We start from the raw sequence: 22,558 nt of genomic DNA, 5'->3' as shown, positions 1-22,558 counted from the left end.
TGTAAAATTTTACCGACTTCGGTAATAAAATTTAAGTGTGTACATATCAAAAAATATGTATAAAATATAAGTTTTGTGAAGTAAAACCTAAAATACCATTGTATTTGTGGAAAAGTTGCATTGAAACTTTTAATGGCTTCAAAACTTATGATATGCTAGAATTTACCCGGTTGAAACTGCCAATGTAGTTCTCAACCAAATTGGTTCAATACTCATAATTCCATCAATAATGTTTAGATTTCAAAGAGAAGTGTAGTCTGTTTCTGATTATTGTCATGCTTTTACTGCAGAAAATCATTAAATGATCATGATAACACGATATAGGATAATTTTTTTAATAGTGTACTTTAGGTAGCACTGTGTGTTGCATGTTACCCCACATCAGGGGTGGCATTAAAAATGCATATTTTTCATCTCTCCTGGTCCCAGAAAACTAAATCCTGATGAAATTAATAGCGCGAAATATAGACATTGATCAACACATTTGTCCTTGTAGTCCAAATCAAATATGTATTTGGAAAAAAATGTTATCATTGGTTTCTGGTTGGCGAGCTTTTGCAAGTACTTTGTTTGGATTTTGAACAAACAAACACACAATTCCAAACCTACCATATATTACTTCAAATGTTCATCCATTAAATTGTTTTTAATTGAATTGAGAGCTTGAGTTTGATTTGGTTTTTATGATTTAAGATGTGAGCTGTTAATAAATACTTACACAAGCATCATGGGGTCTTCCATCGAGTACGACATGTTCATAGGAAGAGAAGGACGGCGTGGATCTCGAATGTGTGATAAAAATTGCATCAATTATACGAAAACCCTAAGCCCTCGAATTTAAAGTGATGTTTTTGATGGACGTTCCCATAATATGTGTGCGACCTTCCAGACAAAGAAATCAAATGATTTTCAATGACATTATTTACAATGTTTTGTTCGGGAAACGAACGTGCCTTAAACTTAATTTATAAATGGGCTCGCCAATTAGCACGTGGAAAGTCGAATTGATAATATAAAGATGTTTATTTAACAGAAACTGTAGAAGGGTAAATTTGAATGCATAACATCTTCAACAAAAAGTTTTTTTTTAATGATTATGTTTCACTCATCGGTTCTGTTACCATGCGCAAGATGATTTATCAGCAATAGCTGGTTCTCAATGAACAAATGTTTTCCAAATGAGGTAATCTGTGGCGATTTTTTGTCATTATAAATTCCCAAGCAACGTGATAAGCCAAGCCATAGGCACACTCATCGCCGTTAGGATCGAAATTTGAATCCAAATGGAATCATATTCATTCATTTGATTCGTGTGAGTCAGCTACTGCGCTTGGAGGGATCGGGGGGCTTTCTCTCATTCAAGGTGCGGTGTTCCCGGCATGGCGTAACTCGTTTTTCAATTTCAATCTACCATCTGTATTTACAACTAATTTCAGTCTATTCAATTTCATAACCTAAAAGTAAACAAATTCACTATGATACAAACTTGTAGGGCGAAATAAGGCACTTTGTTAATCAATAAAAAGCTGAACAATCTAGGAACTGGATCGTTTTGTATCGTAGTTTGAACTCTGCGTGTCGGCCGTTTCATCCAGTATAGCTGTCCCCATCGTCATTTCAATCAAATAGCTATATTACACAAACATCACACCAATTGATCAATCTGTCGTCTTTTGAGCCGCTCCCAACCCGTTGTGAACCCCCAATTGCACTTTACTTTTATGATGATGCCTCCGATGGTGATACGCAGCATAGTCCGCATCGTCTTCCCCGGCCGCATCATCATCATCTGCATCGTATTCATCCTGACTGATGAACATACTTCTTAACGAACCCGGAAACGGTGCGGCCTGCTCATTGCTTTCGTACGTATCTTCGGCCGTAGAAAGTTCATCATCGTCATATGGATTGATGGCAACGTACGCCGCAGAGAAGCCCTTGAAGCCAACCGTATCGTCGGAGCGGAACCTTACGACAATGACTTCGCTCATCGAAATTACCTCCGCTGGCAGACGATTACCGCAGTACTTGCCCTGCAGTTGTCCGCTGGCGGTATCGTCGAATCCACTCGCTAGTTCAACGTAATCGTACGAGCACGTTTTCTCCTCTTCCAGATCAAATGTAAGGAAAGTCAATTGAACTTTGCGGCCAGGATCAGCTTCAATAGTCCACTCGCAGTCGACGCCATTATCATAAACTCCATCGCCGTAACTTACGTGAGAGTAAAAGTGGTTGATTTCGTAGGTGGCTTGCAGATACCCTCCGCAAGCCGTGGTGTGAGTAGCAAAGAAACCCTTACGTTGGACACTAGCGTCCGTGTTGAACACCATGTACATCTCGTTCGATGTAGACGATATCGGATGAGGAAGCTTTGCTCCACAGAATCGACCAAGTATGTAGCTATCCTGGGAATCACCGTCATAAATTGCAACGTTGTCATACGCGCACTCCTGATGAAGCTCGACGTCGAAGATGCTGAACACAAGTTTGATCCGGTGACCAGGAGCGGTCGTGAAATGCCAGATGCAATCCTTTTTCGCTGGATAGTCATCCGGATAGTTTGGACTGAAGATTTGTCCAGTTGGGGCTGTTATCTCAAACTTACAGCCGCCTTCCTTACAGTCATGGCCGTTTTCGTGCAATATGTAGCCATTTCGACATAAACAAACATACGATCCCACCGTATTCTTACATTCATGCTGACAACCTCCGTTGTTGACGGCGCACTCATCGATGTCCGTGAAAAAAACTGCTGCGAACCCAGTCTTCTGCACTGTCTTATCCGAACGGAACTCCAACCGAAGAATGTGACTCTCTGAAGTGATCACCGGCGGAAGTTTCGAGCCACAATACGTCCCATGCTTTTTCAATGCTTCTTCGCCGATCCTGGAATATATTGTAACAGCATCGTAATCGCACTCCGATGGTTGATAGAATACGTTCCCTTCCAAGTCAAAATGAGTAAAATTAAGTGTAATTTTATGCGTCCGAGATGCAACAATCTCCCAAGCGCAATCCTTCATCGCCGGGTATTCTCTGGGGAAAGATGGTGAAACGACGGTACCACTTCTTTGCGAAAGAATTCCTCCACATGCCTTTTCACAGGACTTGCGATCGCTATGCAGTTCATATCCGATTTGACAACCGCACTCGTATCCACCGAGCGTATTAATACATTCATGTTCGCAGCTATGCTCCATTCGTTCGCATTCGTCCACCTCCCGAACCAACGTTGCCAAGAATCCAGCTTTCTGCACCGAACCGTCCGAAAAGAACTTCACTAGCATGGTGTTCCCAGATGATCTCATATCCGGTGGCAGCTTATAACCACAAAAGATTCCAATCTCTCTAGAATCTTCCTCATCCCCGTCACGAATTTCAACGTAGTCGTACGCGCAGCTATCGTGATTTTCTACTTCGAAAGATTGAAACTTGATCGCCACTTGGTAGTCCTCCGGTACGGTAATCTTCCAAACGCATTCCTTGTTAGGGAGATAATCTGCGGGGTAGTTCGGTGACTCCAGACGACCACCACTGCTGTCCAGATGAATTTCGCCGCCACAAACAGCTTCATAGTTAGCGGCAAATCCACGCTTACCAGCCTGACGGAAACTCGTTACAAAATTGAGCAGCATTCGGCTCCCTGTGGATACTATGAGATTGCTGTTTCGACCTGACCCGCAAAACTTCCCCAACAAAGGAGACTTGTGCCAGTAGCCGTCTCGAATCTCCAGGTAATCAGTACGGCAGTTATCGGACTTGAAAATATCCAGATCGGTTATGTTGAGCACGATCTGCTCTCCGTGAGTTGCTGTTATTCGCCACTCGCAGCGCTCCGGTTCGATGGGAGGCGTTTTCGAGTAGTAGCTAGGGGACGTGAAGGACCCCGAGTGATCTTGGAATGTGCGGCCGCACTTAGCGCATTTGTACAATAGGTTTGCTTGGATGATGTCGCCTTCGCTTAATCTCAGGCGTTGACCGATTTCTGGACGTTTTTGCCCTGGCATATCAACAGGCAGGATAGTGTCCAAGTAAGTGCCCTTGGAGAACGTATTCCTAGCGTAGTGCATGATCGAGAAATAATCGTAAGGCTGGCCCAATGAGTTGACTTCATCTTCGGTGAGTTTGTTGAAGTTGTATTCCTGACCGACCATGATGTTATGCTTTTCTATGACAACGTGATCTTCACGATCTGGGCGGGTGTGTTCGTGCCAAAACCCTACCACGTGACCGAGTTCATGTACCACAATGCCAAACTTGTCGCAGTTCTTACCGATCGAGATCGCCTGAGGTCCGTTTCCTCGTTTGCCAACGAACGAGCAACAGCCACATGGTCGTTCCGTGAACACAATGAAGTTAGGATGAACTTCTGGATCGCGCTCAACAAATTTGATGCACGTATGGTTCTCCCAGTGGCGCATGGCCTGTTTGAAGAGAGCCTTATGCATACCACTGAAGTTACCATCAATCTCGTATGGGATCACACCAAAGTCCCAGATTCGTTCCTTTTTTGCCGTCGCTGCTCGAGTTGATCTGTGTAGCACTCGATTAGCTTGTTTACCCTTCGATCGTCGCATTTTACGTGGCGTAATCGGTTTATGACCCATACTTCGCCGCCCCACTTTCCGAGAATCCGATGATCTTGCTCCACCGTCACTACGATCGCTGTCCTTTATTGGCCGTTTATTGTGTCGTTTCCTGTATTTTACACTTTTGTTTACATTCATCTTCGGTGATCGATTCACGAGCTCACTACCACTTCTCTTATCGCTAGGATGTCTACCCGTTGAAACAGGTGCTGCCCCCGTAGTTAGCCCTTCTGCTTCTACCTGTAGACCTTCCTCGATCTCTCTTTTTAGCATCTCTTCCTCCTCTTTTTGTCTCAGTCTTTGTTTATGGAATTCACTCTCATAGTTCACATTCGGCAGTGCAATATCACCCATGAACCCCCTTGACTTGCACGGGTCCATATCAATATCGTTAGATATCCCAATCGGGAAGGTACTTTGAAGTAGCTCATCAACTGTGTAAGATCGCTGCACGCATTCCACCTTGATCATCGCCACCATCACCATCAACACCAAGCTCCATCTCAGATTCCACCAGGAACAACGAACCATCAAGGACAACATCACGATCGATTACGTCCCAACACCAGGGAACACTTTCCTCGGTCTACAGATTACAAACTTCACCGTCACTAGCACTGACACTGATATTCCAACTGGATGGATGCTGCTGTTACTACATCTTACGCCTCGCGCGCCACTTGATCGCTGATAGAAGACCCCTGCACAGGGAAAGAGGGAGAAAACGAAAACATAAACAGATGAGCGCTCCCATCTAACTGAAATGCTGATCGCCGTCGCTTGATAAAGAAGTAACGCACTTTTTTCATCTTTACACACTCACACATCCATTCACACGCGATCAATCAATGAAGAGACCAGAAATCAAGCAGCAATCAAATCGGAAAATCCTTCCCGTTTGACCCAGCTTGGCTCAACTTACTGATAACTGGTAATGGCTTTGCAACCGTAGAATCCAAATCAACACGCGACAGCTCTAGACTCCACTTTCCTTCAGTTGATAATTCCAAACGATCGGAACATCACGTACGCGAACTGAGGAGGATCGCGACCGGTTTCGTAAACTATCCACTGACGACTGTTCGACTTCGACGGCCCGACCTGAGCAGACGAGAGGCTACTGGACAAACAAACGTCCGCGTCCATTTAACGTGTGGTGGTAGGGCTTGTCTCTTTAAATTGGTGCGTTCGTTCAAGATGTTCCTTTCCTGAGAAAGCGAGAGAGGACTTGTATGCAACATTCTTGCTACCTTGCAGTTGGCACTGATACACTGAAAGGCGATGCACCTGTGTATATTTTGGATGCACTTGCAGCGAATATGGAAGGATTTTGTTTGGGTATAGATTGACAGGGTTAGGGAACTTTGTTTGTGCCTGGGCCCTGATTTGGAATGCGATTTAAATTTATTAAAAACTCTTCAAGTATACAAGCGTCTAATAGCATTAGCACATAGTTAATGCTTTGGGTAGGGTATTTTTTTGTCTCGGTCCGATCGAAGATCTTTTCGATCTTATATATTTTATTTTGCATCTCAGAGCGAGGAATAAAGGAATTTGGGTAGGCTTGAAAATGGTCGGTTTGACGAATCCAAGATTGGAAATCGCCACGTTCGTCATCCAATAATAATGATTATTAAGAACAATCTATTGTGAAATCTTAAAAATGTATTGCAATACGTGTTCAACGAGTGGCGTAGCTTGGGTCTTTGGGGCCCGGTGCGGAACCAAATTTCGGGGCCCCTCCCCGAAGGAGGTTTGCAAAATTGTTTTATTACCGAACTCACACGTACTTTCAACATTTTTTCGAAAAAGTTCAATACACAAAATAACTAACTCATTACGCGTGGTAAAGATGGATGAATTATGAGTGACATCACGAAAAACTCATGAGCTCAGGTGAGATTCAGACCCACGACTCTTGTGTGCCAGACGAGTGCTTTACCAACTAAGCTACCGAGCCACTTGGCGATTCAATAACTCAGAAGGTTACAAATTTTAAATTCAAATCCAATATTTGTAAAAAAAATCGTGATTAAATGGTCAAAATAATCTCTGCCTGTGAAAAATCACCCATACCAGGGCGTAACTAGAGTTTCGTCCAGGAAATAGTTTTTATTGCTACGTCTTGTGGAATTAATAAATATATATGTGAAACGATTGCCTCATAATTTTGTATATGTTTCTGTTTAAAAGGATTTTTAGAGACATTTTTGGATAACTTTCTGTATATTGTACGGTATTAAGTAGAATGCTTACGGTTATCCATAGCTGAACTTCCTAAAGACTCGTGAAAAATTCTTGGACCATATTTACTATATATCTGATGAAATCGCTGGACAAACTTCAGAAATTCTAGTTTTGTGCAAATCACTGATAAATTCTTGATTGGGGTTTTTATGCAGATTTAAGAGGCTATGCTATGTTATTTTATGAGGAATTTCCAACGAAACTTATAGAAACAATTTTCCAATTCTATGAAAAATAGAACATGCAAAGATTTTTCTGCAGTAAAAATCTGGAACTTCTTGATCTCTGTCAAAATTCCTTACATTCTTAAATTTTTCTAAACTTTCTGTAAACAAAGTCATAGAAGAAATGTTGCAAGCATATTTGAAAGAATGCTTAAAAAGCAGGTATATAAGATAAATACCAGAAAAAAAGTCTCAGTAAATAAATGAGGGGTGTATTCGAAATAAGTAAAATAATTCGTAGAAGAATCCTTGGAGTTTATGGTTAAAAAATACTTGCGAAAACCACGGGCTTGGCCAAAGGTACGCCAAGAAATCCATTCAGTGGATTCCAGGGGAAAATGCTCAAAGGTCGCCTTAGTGAAATTCTTGGTTGAAATCTTGATGAATTCATAGAATGATTCCTGTAGGCAGTCTTGAATAATCCTTTAAAAGGAATCTCTGTGCAATTTGTTGAAATCTCGTAATGAATTGACGTCCATATAGGAACGCCAGATAGATTGAGCGATTCTCGCTGAAACCAGGCCGCCATCGGCACTCATCGTTAGAATTCCAATTTTATGTCACTGATCGCTAGTTTTCGTTAAAACTTAAGGGTGGTCCTTTCTGTTTTCTCAAATTGGTAGACCCCTCGTACGCCAGCTAGCTGAACAGCTTGCGAAAAAACACGTTTTTGGATAAATCTTGGGTATTTCTTCATGGGATATGTCTCATATTTCGCTTGGAACACATAGCAAACTTAGTGGCATCGTATAGAGAAAGGACAATTTTTCAAGTTTAAATGAAAGCTTATTTAAACTTGAAAAAAATTTAGCGGCCATTTTGAATTTGGCCGCCATCTTGAGTTTTGTTAGAATTTTCACCATTGGCAATGGTATTTACTCTATCAAATGAACGATTTTCTAAATCATGTTATACGATTTTGACGTATTTGGCGAGTGCAATCAATACAAACATCATTTTTTGTACAACAAAGAAACAAGTTTTCAACCTTTGGTGTTTTATTCGAGTCGAGTAAAGAATAAGAATATTATTTTTAGTGAAAAAATCTGGCGGCCATCTTGGATTTTGACGCCATCTTGATTTTAAATCAAGATAATTAATTCAGTAGTAGAATTAATTTTTCACCTTGATAGCACTCAGCATGTCGAATTTAGAGGCTACCAATACAAATTTTGATGATTTTTTATTTTTATCTAGAATGATTCAAAAAATAATAACTGAAAAAATTTCGATCAACAGTAAATTTTATGGAGCAGGGGGGGGGGGGGGGATTGGGTATTGTTCAGTATAAGTGATTATTGAAAATACTTCCTAAAACAATTTCAACAAGTCATTGGTATACTTTATGGCTGACACCACCCTGGAGAAATATCTGTAGTAATTTCTGAAGGATTGATTTTGAGATATACTGATACTGATACTGAAACATTTTTTTTTCTTTCGCCACCGCTTCCTTCAAAAAATCAAAAATTTTGAAGACGACACCAAAAGAGATTCATTGCTCTGTTCAACCCTATCAGGGTATTGACGTTTTTAATTTCAAATAACCCCATAAAACAACGACCCCAAGGACAACCTTGAAACACGAAAAGCGTACTATTCTGTCACATTTCAAGAAAAAAATGAAATTAACCCTCTAATACCCAACCCCGCCTTTAGACGGGGTACACTTTGGAGTTTTGTGTATTATTTCGTTGCTCAGAAATCTAAATGATTTTATTTTTGTCTTAAACCTTGACTCGTTACACGCATATTAGAAAAGTTTTTTATGACTTTTGAAATTTTTTTTTATTTTTGAAAATTGTTCGAAAAATTGTATTCTTATATAACCTACAAATGCATGGGGTTCATTTAACGTGTAATATAAAAATCGTACCTTTCATATTTTTCTTCTATAAACCTACCAAAAAAGAACAGCTTGGTGGTATAAAAATAATTGCAAACCTGTTTTTCCGTTAATTACATGGAAAATAAAAATATTTCCAGAAATATATTCAAAATGCAATTTTTTTGAAAGTATCGAAAAAGCTTGAATTTTTATTATTGCCAAAAATTAGTAACTAGAAGAGGCTTCAATAAAAAATGAAAAAGGATAGGGATGTTCAAAAATAAAAATTATAAAAATCAAAAACCAAAATTTATATATTTGCGAATAAAAATAAATCATTGCCCAAAACGTGTTTAGAAGGATTTTAGATAACTAAAATTTATACTTAGATTGAAAATAAAAATTTGGGTATTAGAGGGTTAAAATTTGTTAAAATTTCCCTTTTCATGTATTTTATTTGTTTGCACCCCAGTTTGTACCCTGAATATTTTTCCCAGCCTTGGGCCTCCCAAGTGGTCTCCAACATGACAGAAAATTAGTTTTTGCATCAGTCTAAATAGTTAAAAATATCAAAATCTTTGGCTTACACATTTTACAAAATTCATTATTTTGAAAATATTTTGAAATCTAAAAAACTGTACACTTTTAGGCCTTTACTCAGTCATCATATTGAGAAGGTATCTGTATCATTTCTGAAATGAAAAACAATAATAATGGTTCAGACCGTGAAAAATGGGTACATGCTCAAAGCTCACCACCCAGTCAACACAAACTCGTATAAGTAGCGCATAAGAGTACAAGAGTGGAGGCGATATATGTACATGCGCTATTTGGCTGCATGCAAAATGTACGTATATCGCCTCCACATTTGTACTCATATATCCTATCATATACGATCGTGTGTTTACTGGGCAATGCTCTAGATTTTTGGAGGCCTACATTTTTAAAATAGGTATTTGAGCCTACTTGAGTATCTACAGGATGTAAAGCCAAAAGCGGCCCTCATCGAAGGCTCTTCTACTTTTTCTGGTCAACCGACACCTTTTGACATCAGTTGTAGTTTTACGTCAGCTTAGTTCTGATACTAAGCCTAAACACGGACGCTTAGGGAGGCCTTCACACACCTGAGACCCTGTATATCGAACCCATCAAACCATGAGCCAGGACCAACGGCTTTACTTCCCTTGCGAAGGAAGACGTGATCAGAGAATGTATGCCCCACAAATTTCAGACGGCGTCGACGGGTATTGATACCCGACCGACTAGGGTGAGAGGCAATCACGCATACCACTACACCACCGACGTCGCTTATCGAAGTCTCAGTTTTCTCATGAGTGGAATCGATTAAACAATACCAAGGAAAATAACTTACAAATCAAATATTTGTGTAGGTCACTAAACTGTGGGGGCCCAAAGCTATGGTCCCTCGGTCCCCTCGACCCACTCTAAACCTAGCTCAAAAGTATTAAAAAAAGGGTTAATCAATGGGCCCTGTACATCGCTGATCCTAGTATTCTCCAAAAATTATGATTGTCATGTTCATTATCCGTTTAGGATCTTACAAATTGTCAGTTTCCAACAAGCTATGTCGAACTTTCAATGTTATGAGAACTCCGCCCTGCGAGCTCGGGGCCCGGTGCGGACCGCACCCCCTAGCTACGCTACTGGTTCAACCGAATGAATATGAGGAATTTTCATTAATTTTGGTTCTTAAGGGAGCAGGATCCGTCATTGATTTCGGAATTTTTAAAAGCAGTTTTTTCATTCAAAATCAAATTCTTTTCTTCAACCGAAACACAGTGAACACATTTTCATCGATTTTTTTAGTTTTGAACAGAAAAACTGCTTTCGAAGTTTCGATGATGACGATGATAACGATGACGGAGCGTTGAACGTTAAAATGATTCCATATATTGAATCTCTAGATCAGCATTTCCCAAGTGGTAATCCTGCGATGTCATCTCAAAGAATAAACGTAAGAAATGGTGAAATTTCCGATTAATAGCTCTTAAATAATTTACTTTTATTATCGAGTTTTTCGACCCAGACCCATATCTTACTCAGAAGATCATTATCAGAGGCGTGACTCCCAAATAAACGCATATCCTATTTTCAGACATTTTGAATACTATTTCAAAATTTTAAGTAAATATTAGATATTTTCTAGACTAACCGTTGAAAAAAAAGTATGATTCATTATTATTGGTATATTGGAGTCATAAATATGGCAAATTGCTTTTCTTTCACTTTTTACTTTTACTGGTAAATCGATTTTGTTGGCTTTTGTATCAACTAGCGTGTTTTAACATTCTGGACCTAATTGATCGCAATCAACTATAGTTTTGCATGAAACAGTGGATGATGATTATTTCCAATATGTTTGGACTGAAAACCAAACTTCAATTCAAATGTATAAGCCCATGGAACAACCGAATGTGCTGTAGCTATCAGAGGGTCTAATCCAAAGCCATAAACCTAGGGAGCCCCATGGAACTCAACAACTTTGTTTTTCTCCAACTTAAGGCGAAGTAGGCCGTCATTGATATTTGTATGCGTCGTTGATGGTTGTTGCTAATTCATCTCACGATTTGGAATCAAAGAAAATCAGTTGGTTTTGCATTGACACAGCTGAAAAAGTATCAGCATACTCTATGCATTAAACCTATTCATATTTTCAAAAATGTCTGGAAACTCCCCAGTCAACCAATACTTTGATTTTTCATTGCGAAATGAACTTCTGGCCTAAATTTCACTCAATTTAGAGTAAATTTAGTTGTGCTTCAAATCAATTATGTGTTTTTGGGCTATTTTCAAGCTTTAAAAAATCATAACTACCGAACGAAACATCAAAATTTATCGGAAATACTTGTACATAGTAGTTTATCCAATTCTACGAACTTTTGCCGAACACAATTTTATGATTGGAGCAAGTTTTAACATAATTTGGTTGAGGTTTGTATCTCGAGGTTCTTGAAAATCTCTTTTTCCGGGAATTGTTTTCACTGAACAGCATGCCTGCATGAAAATTTCGGATTTTTAATTTCCAGACATGTTGACAATGCATATCTAAAAGTCAATCCCGTTCAAAGTAACCATTTATCTTACGAAAATAAATTGTAAAAAATAGGTAATTATGAAGCACATTTGTAAATCCACTGTGGGTGAGCCAAGAGCACCACCGTGAGCTTCAATGAATACAAAAAATGAACACGTTAGCACTGCCTTTTCTCAGTCGATGATGATGATTGTTTTCAAATCGTTCTAAATGATCAGTGAAATGCGATCAAAACAATCATCACTCTGAAAGAAAAAGCAATGCTAACTTGTTCAATTCATTTGTTTCCGGTACATGTGTCATGCATGATTTAACTATCATCAGGTTGCGATGCGGTGCTCGATCTTTGGGCATTTATTGTAATTTATTGCCTTTAGCAACATGTAGTCTGTTGATGGTCAATGAATTCATAAATGTATTATGCTTGATTCCCGTTGACTAGGGCCTGAAAAAATAACACCAATGCATGTTTTATATGCCATGTATATTGAGAAAACTGTAATTTCTGGGTACTTCGGAGTACAAATTTGGATCAAACAATGTTACAACTCAATTTAATCTTGTTAGCGTGTTCGACAAACTGTAACAAAATAGAATTAGCTTTCAAATAGTGGTAATAGCAAGTGGTTTTGATTTTCCACATGCTAGTTATGAATTTTCAAACCTTGAAATAAGCCCAAAAACACATTTTCAACTTGAAGCATACTGAAATCTTTATCAAATGAGCTGAAAATTTGACCAGACATTGTTCTTAGCATGAGAATTCCGAATACTGCTTGACCGGTAGATTTCCAGACATTTTTTAAATATGAACAGGTCTACTATGCATGTTTGCGGGTACAGTGATACTTTTTCAAGTCAATACAAAGTATCAAGACTGAATTTTATCAATTTGAAATTGCAAGCTGCAAAGTCATCATTTCTTCCAAAACGAATGACGGGCTACTTAGCCTTAAGGTGTCCTTGGAAATGAGTTACAACACAGAAAGAATTTAGGGTGAATAACTCAAAAGGATGAGTTTCTACAGAAAACCAGAAACGCATACGCTCATGATCTGTTCATGTACTTAGCAATTCAACGCGTGAGCGAGTACTGTTTGATCCGTTGAATCTGTTACATGCTCCTTTGAGGGCGAGCGACGGAATTCGGATCGTGTCCTGTTCGCATAGTAACCGCACTATCAGTATCGATCATCCGTGTATGTGATCACTGATCACGTATTCATTTAAAATTATATCTTTATCGTTTACTAAAACAAATCCTTTCCCATATCCAAACTCCCAGTGTTTTCATGTGGAAGTGCAGAGGACTCCTCGGCTTCCATAAAGCAAGTAACACGTCAATATTTCCCTCTCATTCCCAAATTGACCTGCATTCGGACGCAGCCGGCGCCGGTACTGTTTGTTATAATAATGAGAGCACCAGTACTTACACATTGATGATGCTACTGATCCTGAGTAGCGTCTGTTGTTCCTGTGTAAGTACAGCTGTTTTTGCAATAACGGAGTAGCATCTGCGGGCGGTCAATCTTGCTCTTATTCTTGCTCTTAGCCATTCAACGTGTGAGTATGAGCATTGCGCAAAGTTCACATTAGCTGTAATTCATAACATGCCTTGCAGAAATAAAAAACATGGAAACCATGGTCAATTTAATGATGCAAATCCAGCATGCTTGATTGTAACGCGTATAATTTTGAACCGCAAAAAATTCAAGCTAATATTTTTAGGCCACATAGACAATACTAGATTAAGATATTTCCATTTTTTAAATGATAATATTAGAGTTAAACTTCCAGGAGTCGATTTTGAAGGGATCGTCGACGTCATGGAACAGAATGTTTTTAAATTCTTCGGAAAATCCCCAAAAGATTTGTCAAGCCATTCCATCACAGTTTTGTCTAGAATTTCATGGAGCAACAATTCCAAAATTTTCTTCGTGAATTCCTCTATCTAGAAATTTTTTTAGACATTTTTTTGGTGTTTTTCCATAGATATCTAAAGAGATTTGCATAACGATTTTTTTTTAAAATTCCGCCAGGTATTTTCCATGAATTGCTCCAGGAATTCTTCCAATATTTTGTTTCATTGTTTCAGAATGTTCCCCGCAGATTACTTCAAGGATTTCTTCAGAAAGAACGTAGTAGTTTGTTTTTTCTTATCGAATCAGTTTATTCAAGTATAAGATATTTATGAAAAAAGAAGTCAATTTGCAAGCAAACAACGCATTTTGTCCAATTTTGGAGTGCTTCTCCTCCAACTATGTCAAAAGTTAGTGTCTCAATGGATTGTAAGAATTTTGTTAGCGAATTTGGCGGGTAAATTTCTTATAAAAGTGAAATTTCTCAAAGAAAACATTTGGTAAATTTTTGGTGATATTTAAAAAAAACAACAAAAGAGATTCCTAAAAAACCTAACAGAAAATTTTGGAGGTAATCCAGGAGAGTGATACATTCAACAATACAATTATCAAAGATATTCCCATAATAGCTTATTTTATTTTAGCCCATACGTACTTAATTTTATATAAGACTTGTTTTTAACTTGTTAAATAGTATTCCTGCAAAAAAATACTATTCATGAGTATTCTAGCGAATCTTCGGATTTTTTTAGGAGAAGAGTTCTTGAATCCCACAAAATCCCCAGATGGAATCTTAATTTGGCGATGAAGCTTTTTGAAAATTATTTTGAAAGAACTCTATGAACATTGAATGTAAAACAGCCGAAAGGAATGCACAGAGGATTTTATAGTTTCTATAAACCAAGAGTAAAAAAATTGTTTGAAAGAGATCTACACATTTTTTTGAGAATTTATTGTAAGGTGAATTAAAAATCTCAGGGAACGCCTAAATGAATTGCAGAAAACATCCCAGGAAAAGTTTGTACTTAAGCATTAACAATTTTTGAACAAATATTTGTAATATAATAAGAAACATTCTAGCCTCTTTGATGATAAACCAAACAAAGTAGAACAATTATTCGCAATCAAAACAAATCGAGAGAATTGTCTTTCTCTCTAGCGTTTCAAGGCTTTCTGATAACAATTCATATGATAGACGTGAATGTCAGATTTTGAAAAAGTATTCATCCAACTTAGAGTGTGATTTTTTTTGTAACGTTGAAGATTGCTAATAATTGCATGAAATATTTCATTGAAATTTCATATTAACATATTTAAATATTAATATGTATATATTTATTTATTTATAATATAGATATATACTGAGATATTTCAGATTGTGCTTTGGCACATTGTCATCCGTAAGGGTGTGCGATAAGAAGTTTTTCTATTGTGATACGAAACGAAACGATATGCGGGATATTCAACATTGTTCGTAGCGAAACGAAACGAATAATTGAAATATTCCGTAAAAATCGATACGAAATTCAAGTCCTCGCGAAATGTTGCGAAACGAAACGAAATTTTTGTGAATATTGCGCGGAATTTTTTGTGTGATGATAATTTTGACATACTAACTTCTTATATTTTTACATCTTCATTCAATTTGTTAGGTAGGGGTAAATTTGGATGAATTCCAAGAGATATTGCTGAAAGAACTTAACAAAAATTCTCTGGTCGAGTTCATTTAGGAGTTCCGAATTAAATTTCTGGAGAAACCGTGGATTATTTCTTGGAGAAATTACTCAATAAATAACTTGAAGAATGAATGGAAAAATTCTGGAGGAATGATTTTGTTTAGGGAAATCCATCTAATTGAAGATATTTCCGTTAGTTTTATTGAGCCAAATTGAAAAAAATGGACCTATTCAAAAATTTATGAAGGAATCTCTGGACGATTGCTGGGAGAATTGGGTTTTGAGGAGTGTTAAGATTACTTAAGTTTCAGATTCTTCGTTAAAAGCTGACATTGAGATAAAATTGTTAATAAAGTTTGAGTCTCGAAGCTATTTCAAGCAACAAAGCATTAAGGAGCTGCAAATAAGATTAAAAATTCATCCATTTTCCTCCAGACAATTTGTCTTTCAATGAGTGAAATTTAATGATTGGTCTTATTTATTGGTTTCTTACGATTTAGATGTGCGAATAATTGAAAAAAAATACTATTGTAGTTTCCAATTTCGAAATACCATAGGTACCCCAACAAATTGAAACCTAATTCCGAAACCATCATCGAATTCAAAATAATCAACGAATGAATCAATTGAAAGACAATTTTGCCAGACATGTCATCAATTCAAATTAATTCGCCTCAAAATGCTGCTGATGTAGAGCTTCCGAACAGATTTGTGAGCTGTTTTTATGGGAGAGCTTCCGAAGAAAACGAGGCTGCCGACAAAAAATAAGGTAAAAAATGATAAAACGTCTCCAAAAAGCTTTTAACTAGTCTGTCAGTGTGAATCGATAGAGGATTGAGTAGCGCGTAGATGTAAACTGACAAACACGTAGTTTTTCTGCTGATGTCCGAGAAAATTGCAAAAGAAGCGCGGCATAGACTAAGACTGCCGAGAAAACGTAAATTGCCCAAATTGGAATGAAAAATAAATTATGAGATGATGTGAAATACTTTCTCTGCTTGGGTTGTCAGCTAGGAGTTCGAAGTATTTCTTGACGACATGGTTTCGTTACAGGGTATGACAAACTTTTGGATCGCCAGCCACCTGGAAGACGGATCTGTTGTAATCAGGCATTTCGGAATTCTTTCTCATTTGATTTAGAAGTACGATCAAAGCAAGCGAAGAAAACATCCCGTCTGTATCAGTCCGTGATCGACAATCGTTCGTAAGTTGTAACAAGCGTGAAAGACAACAGCAGTGAACGAGAGCCCCAAAGAGAGAGCAATGATAGAATCCATTTTTCTGTTTGCCTGTTTACCATTGAAGATAGGTGTCCTATTTTGCTGGCATGATAAACAATTACTAAACATCCCATAGCAATAGTGTCCATCAGGTTTAGAGCTTGTTTAGATGAGTTTTATCATCCGTGTTATTCCTTCTATACAATCACTGCTGTAGCAGTTGACGATAAACAGACTCTCGTGCTGTGCTGCGAATCATGCTTGTTACAAAGAATGATAAGTAAATAAGAGATTGATGAGAGAATGATAAGAGATTCTCTCAATTTTCTCGAAATTCAATCTCTGATTGTAGCTGAAATATTTCAAATGGAAGATTTAATCTTCCATGAAAACTAATATTCTGCAGTGGTGGAAATGTTCGCATCACGAAGCGATTTACGAATGTAAATCAACGCAAAACAAATCTGACAAACTCACGAACATGCTGGGTGTGAGTGAGTTTACACCTGCTTTTTCGGGAGAACATGCTTAAAGAGATAGCAAAAATTTCGAGAGTAACCGAACAAGGTGTGATTTTATTGTGGTTTTGACAGACAAATCAATTGTATATCCATCAGATCGACAGTAAACTACTAGTTTGTCATCAAAACCCCTTGAAAACTTCGGAGAATTTTTTTTTCACAAGCGCAATTGACTCCGAACAGCTCCGAACGCGTTCACGAATCATTTAAGCTTCGTTTACTCGCGAGCATGACAGATGCGAGTAAATCAGCCCTCTGATGCTCGTGAGCATATTGTTTTGTATTTGTTCTGCAGATCAGCAGGCAGATTCACCACTTTCCATAACTGCCTTTCTGTGCTTTTCTTGTGTCTTCATTGATAACGATTTCATTCAGCAGGTACAGAAGTGTGCTCGATCTAGCTGGATGGAATAAAGCGGGGTTGATGGTCTGATGACTTTAGCTTTTGCTTTATAAATAGAAGGTCATGGGTTCTATCCCAAGCCCGCATCTTTCCTCGTACTTTATGGTTGCATCTGTTTATCAGCTGCTTCTATCTATCATACTTAATTTATTAGTAGTTGTAAGATTCAGAATGAGGCAAACAAACGTTTCACATATTATAAATCTTTCAGTAGAGGTATTTTTCGTTTTTATCACGTTCCGATTTCGTCAACAAATTATTACGTTTTTATCAACACATAAAAACTGATTTTTTGTGTGTTCATAAAAACGGTCGGACCAGGATCTTTTCGTAATGGAAATTTCCTTGACTTCCCTGGGTTTAGAATATAATCGTACCTTTCACACGATATACGAATGCGAAAATGGCAACTTAGGCAAAGAAAGCTCTCAGTTGATAACTGTGGAAGTGCTCATAAGAACATTAAGCTGAGAAGCAGGCACTGTCCCAGTGAGGTTGTAAATACCAACGAAGAAGAAGAAGAAGAAGAAGAAGAAGAAGAATATACTTATTTTGAAGCGATTGACATGCTTTTCAATAGCATATGAGCTGAACTTTCGACATTATGCTTATGATGAGCACCTACGATACATGGTAGGTGTCAAATCATATACGATTCATTAAGGTTTGACTCTTTCTTGTCCATTAATCAATTGGAATTTTCAAATTAACCATGGTGTGTTGGACAAGATCGACCCACTTCAACAATCGAGAGTTGCTCTAGCCACGTCCTAGCAACAACTTAAGTTTGTGATTAGTTGAATACGTACCTAAGAGAGTAGCAGAGACCTCTCCTTTTTCATATACAACATGGCATCACAGAATTTTCTATGCACATTTGATAGACATAGGGGCTGTCCATTAATTACGTAAGACACTCCTCCCCCTATGGTATGATCTTTTGTATAAAAATAAGAAAAATTGTATGGCACGTAAGATATTTCAAACCCCCCATTACCCCTTACGTGATTAATGGACGATCCCATATATGTTTTGTTCTTTTTTATAGGGGTTGCACTTGGGAATGAACTCAAGAATGTTTAGGCAACAGCAAGGCACATAATCGAGTTTATTTTAATTCTTGATAAGACTGTCGACCCCGTCATATTTTGGAAATTATCTTCGATCTCTCAAACTTGATAGCATTGCACTTATTATGGTCATTAATTAGATCCTGTTCAAAGGGGTATTATTATTTATTATTTATTTATTTTAACTAAAATTTTGAAAGAGGGAAAACCCCTTTGAGTGATCACTTAATTAGATCTTCTCAAAAAGGCACAAAACCTCTTCATCTTTTTTAAAACGTTATAATAAATATCTTATAAACTAAAGGCTCACTCGGATAGAACCATAACAGAGCCAGATTCTTGATCTTCTGAAACGTTCAATCAGAAAAAAGGGAAATAATCTCTCTTGGTAGGTGTTTCATATTTCAAACCTGAAAAAAAACACAAAGAAAATTAAGGCAGATACAAATCAAACAAGATATGATATCTCATTTAGATAATTATATAACAGTTTCAAAGTGGGATAAAATTTACTTCCAAGTATATCACGAACAGATGTAGGAGGAGTTTGGTAAAAGATTTTCAAATTTTTAATGAATTTATTTCTAGGTAGGGTGATGTGCTAGTATCTATCGTATTAAGCATTGATCAGTGAGAACTGCATTTTTCCCAGTATTGCAGTGAATGATGCTGATACAAACCGATGCCAAACAGTTCTTTCTCAAAACGGCTTTAGCATTGTACAATAACATTTTGAAACATCTTGATCTCGTTTTGGAAATAATGCAAAGAAAATGCAGCTTACCGTATTCTCAATCCGTCGTATCGTTTTCAACTCCGTCGCATTCAGTTTACAGATTCGTCTCACAACTTACGGCTCACTGTGATGTATTGAGTGGTTAAAACTCAATATATCAACGCTATAATAAAATGTTTTACTAGAATATATAGATCTACGGGTATCTCCCTCCATTCCTTCAGCATGATGGAATATACTAATTTCCTTTAAAATTAATTATTCGTTATCAAATTTCAGCCCGAACATATGAATACAATTCCTTTTGACCGTACAATTATGGCATTTGCTCATAGTACAGCGAAAACAACACAATCAAAGGAAGCGTATTTTTACGTCGAGCGTCGCGCACACATTGATGCGCACAAGCTTTTTTTTCTCAGTACAACGGATTGAACTTTGTTTACATTCTCAATTATAGGCGGCGGTTGAGGAAATTTCGTAAAACTTGGTGATTTATTGAAGTTCTACGGCGTGTGATTGGAATGAAATCCTTCAGTGAAGAAGTACGAAGGTTTTCCATAGTGAAAATAAGGGCCCGGCGAAGTAAGTCACCCACGGGGGGTGGGAAGAAACTTGTGTTGGAAAGTGGTGTGGCTCAGTCGATCGCTAAGCATTTCTCTCAAATCGTGTTCGTCCATGCTATTTCGGTGAAAAAGTGCAAAGAGGATAATTGAACTGAAGTTATTTACCGAAATACAGTAGTTTTATTGCATTTTTGGTGTATAAGTGTACAAACCATAACAGCTTTCACAAAATTACACTTGGATAATGAATCTATGTTGCAGGTAAGTTTGAATATCCACCGTAGTGGAACATTTAAAGTTTGATACGACGAATAGTAGCGCTTACGACGAAGTAGAACAAAACCCTATCATAAATTTGGTGCATACAAACACAATATGATCAATATCTTCATAAAATTCCCCACAATCGCATAAATTTGAATCCTTCATATCAAAGCAATATAAATAACTGTTGCATATGTAATGATTCGACATTATTCGTGAAAAAGAGCAAATAAAATTTCTATTTACAGATATGTTTTTAAACCATGGGAATTTATCAACAAACGGACAAATGGAATGACACCAACGTCCTTTATCACTCGAATTTCAAAAATGTTGCCAATTATACATACAATATTTATTAAGTTTTGAATGATATTCTGAAGCACAAATTTCTGTATTGTAAATAATTCCACGAGTAACCCCTAATTTGGCCAAAGAATCAGCTTGTTCATTGCAATTCATTACAATGAGCAGGAACCCACAAAAATTTAATTAAAAACCCTTGAGTATATAAATCATACAAAAGATTTTTAAGCTCCAAAAGAATGTGATGAGTTTTTGAATTAAAGTTTATGGAATTCAAAGCATGAAGAGAACTCAAACTATCAGAAAATATTATAAATAAGGTTGGAGTAAAAAGTCTAATTAAGTTACATGCAAAATATAAAACAGTTATCTCAGCTATGAATATAGAACAAGGATTTCGTAATTTAAAAAAGTGAGTTAAAAAATTATTAAATACTCCAAATCCAGAATATCAATATTGTAATTTTGGAATCCAGGGGAAGAAATTGTCGTTAAATTCTCATTTAAACAATATATAAAGGAGCTTAATATTTTACTTGTCGGGTTGATTTCATATAACGATTTAAAATTATCAATAATCGGATGTTTGTATGAGACACATTGCAACAGAAATTTACAATTTAATTTTTGAAATCGAATTTTGAGTGGTTCAATTCCAGCCAATACTTCAATAGATTGAGTATGAGTTGAATTCAGAAGCTTCAAACAAATTCTTAAACAACGAAATTGCAATTTTTCAAGTTTTGAAAAATGAGTTTGAACAGCATTACCAAATGTAAAACATCCATATTCAATCACAGCACCCCATGAGCACCCCACCAAGTACCAGTAATTGATCGAAGGAAGTTTATTCTTTTCGAACAAACTTTTTGAATATATGAAATATGACTTGCCCAATTTAATTTAGAATCAAACCATATACCAAGGTATTTATAATCAAACACTTGTTCAATTTCATATCCATTTAGCACAGACAAACAGACGTAACACTTAGAACAAATGTCGATCAAAATCATAGTCACGAGGACATGTACGCCCATTGCTAAAATCGGTGTGTTTGGCCGATAGGCCAACAGATGGCGGTAGTGTGCAAACGTCAAACACGGACAAAAACGATGCGAGCGCTGCGGGTGGTGAATCGGCCACCTACCATATTTTTGAACCGACCGTTGAAAAGATGGTCGATAGCCAATGATGAGAGTGTGACGTCTGTTTGACTGTGCATTTAGATATAAACTAATACTAATTGTTGAATGTTTTCTTGAAAAAATCATAAATTTAGTTTTTTGAACTGAAAATGTAAAACCATTATCTGATAATTTCTCTATTTTTACCACTAATAGATAAAACATGATGATAGCAAACTGTATGAAAAAACATCCATTAGGAATAATATTCATCATATCTGATGTAAATAAATCATACAACAATGGACTCAAACTTGATCCTTGAGGTAACTCAAAACAACTATGACAAATAATTTTAGATGACCCATTATGGAAAAAATGCATTATCTTCAAAGAAAATAAGTTATACAAGAAATTTGAAATTAAATTAGGAATTTTTGAATTGTTCATTTTCTTGAAAAACAAATCAATCAAAACAGAATCGTATGCACCAGAAACACCAAGAAAAGTAGAAACTACATCTTGTTTTTTATTAAATGAAAGTTGTATTTGAGAAGCTAAAAGAGCGGTACAATCACGAGTACCTCGACCTTTTCTGAATCCATATTGGGAAGATGAAAAAATATTATTTTTCTCTGCCCATAATTCTAACCGATTTAAAAGCTTACGTTCCATAAGTTTACGTAAACATGATAATAAACTGATAGGTCTTCGACTATCAGCTAATGAAGGATCTTTACCAGGTTTAAGAATACTTACTACTTTTACGAAACGCCATTCAAAAGGAATAATATTTTTAGAAAGGAATAAATTATATATTGAAAGTAAAAATTGTTAGGAGAAGAGGTTAAGCAAATCTAAGCAGTC

General features: G+C 37.0%; 2 protein-coding genes across 10 annotated transcripts in view; one reads left to right on the top strand and one right to left on the bottom strand.

Annotated features, from left to right (window-relative positions):
* The window catches only part of LOC5571255 (potassium voltage-gated channel subfamily H member 6), a 529,023-nt gene that overhangs the window by 188,008 nt on the left and 318,457 nt on the right, over positions 1–22,558 (top strand). The window lies entirely within an intron of this gene.
* On the bottom strand, positions 1,390–5,706 carry LOC5571253 (tolloid-like protein 1). The gene is made up of 2 exons (XM_001653501.2): positions 5,512–5,706; positions 1,390–5,290 (listed from the first exon to the last, which is right to left on the bottom strand). Exon 2 carries the CDS (start codon positions 5,130–5,132, stop codon positions 1,659–1,661), a length of 3,474 nt encoding a protein of 1,157 aa, XP_001653551.1. The 5' UTR covers positions 5,133–5,290; positions 5,512–5,706; the 3' UTR covers positions 1,390–1,658.

Source organism: Aedes aegypti, chromosome 2, assembly GCF_002204515.2.
Source record: "Aedes aegypti strain LVP_AGWG chromosome 2, AaegL5.0 Primary Assembly, whole genome shotgun sequence".
Classification (NCBI taxonomy): domain Eukaryota; kingdom Metazoa; phylum Arthropoda; class Insecta; order Diptera; family Culicidae; genus Aedes; species Aedes aegypti.
The sequence above is the reverse complement of the archived record's forward strand: the minus strand, read 5'-3'. Positions and strand labels throughout refer to the sequence as shown.

What these genes read in the sequence shown, in the direction of transcription:
- LOC5571253 (XM_001653501.2), bottom strand. Translation starts at nt 5,132, where the DNA reads ATGTTGTCCTTGATGGTTCGTTGTTCCTGGTGGAATCTGAGATGGAGC.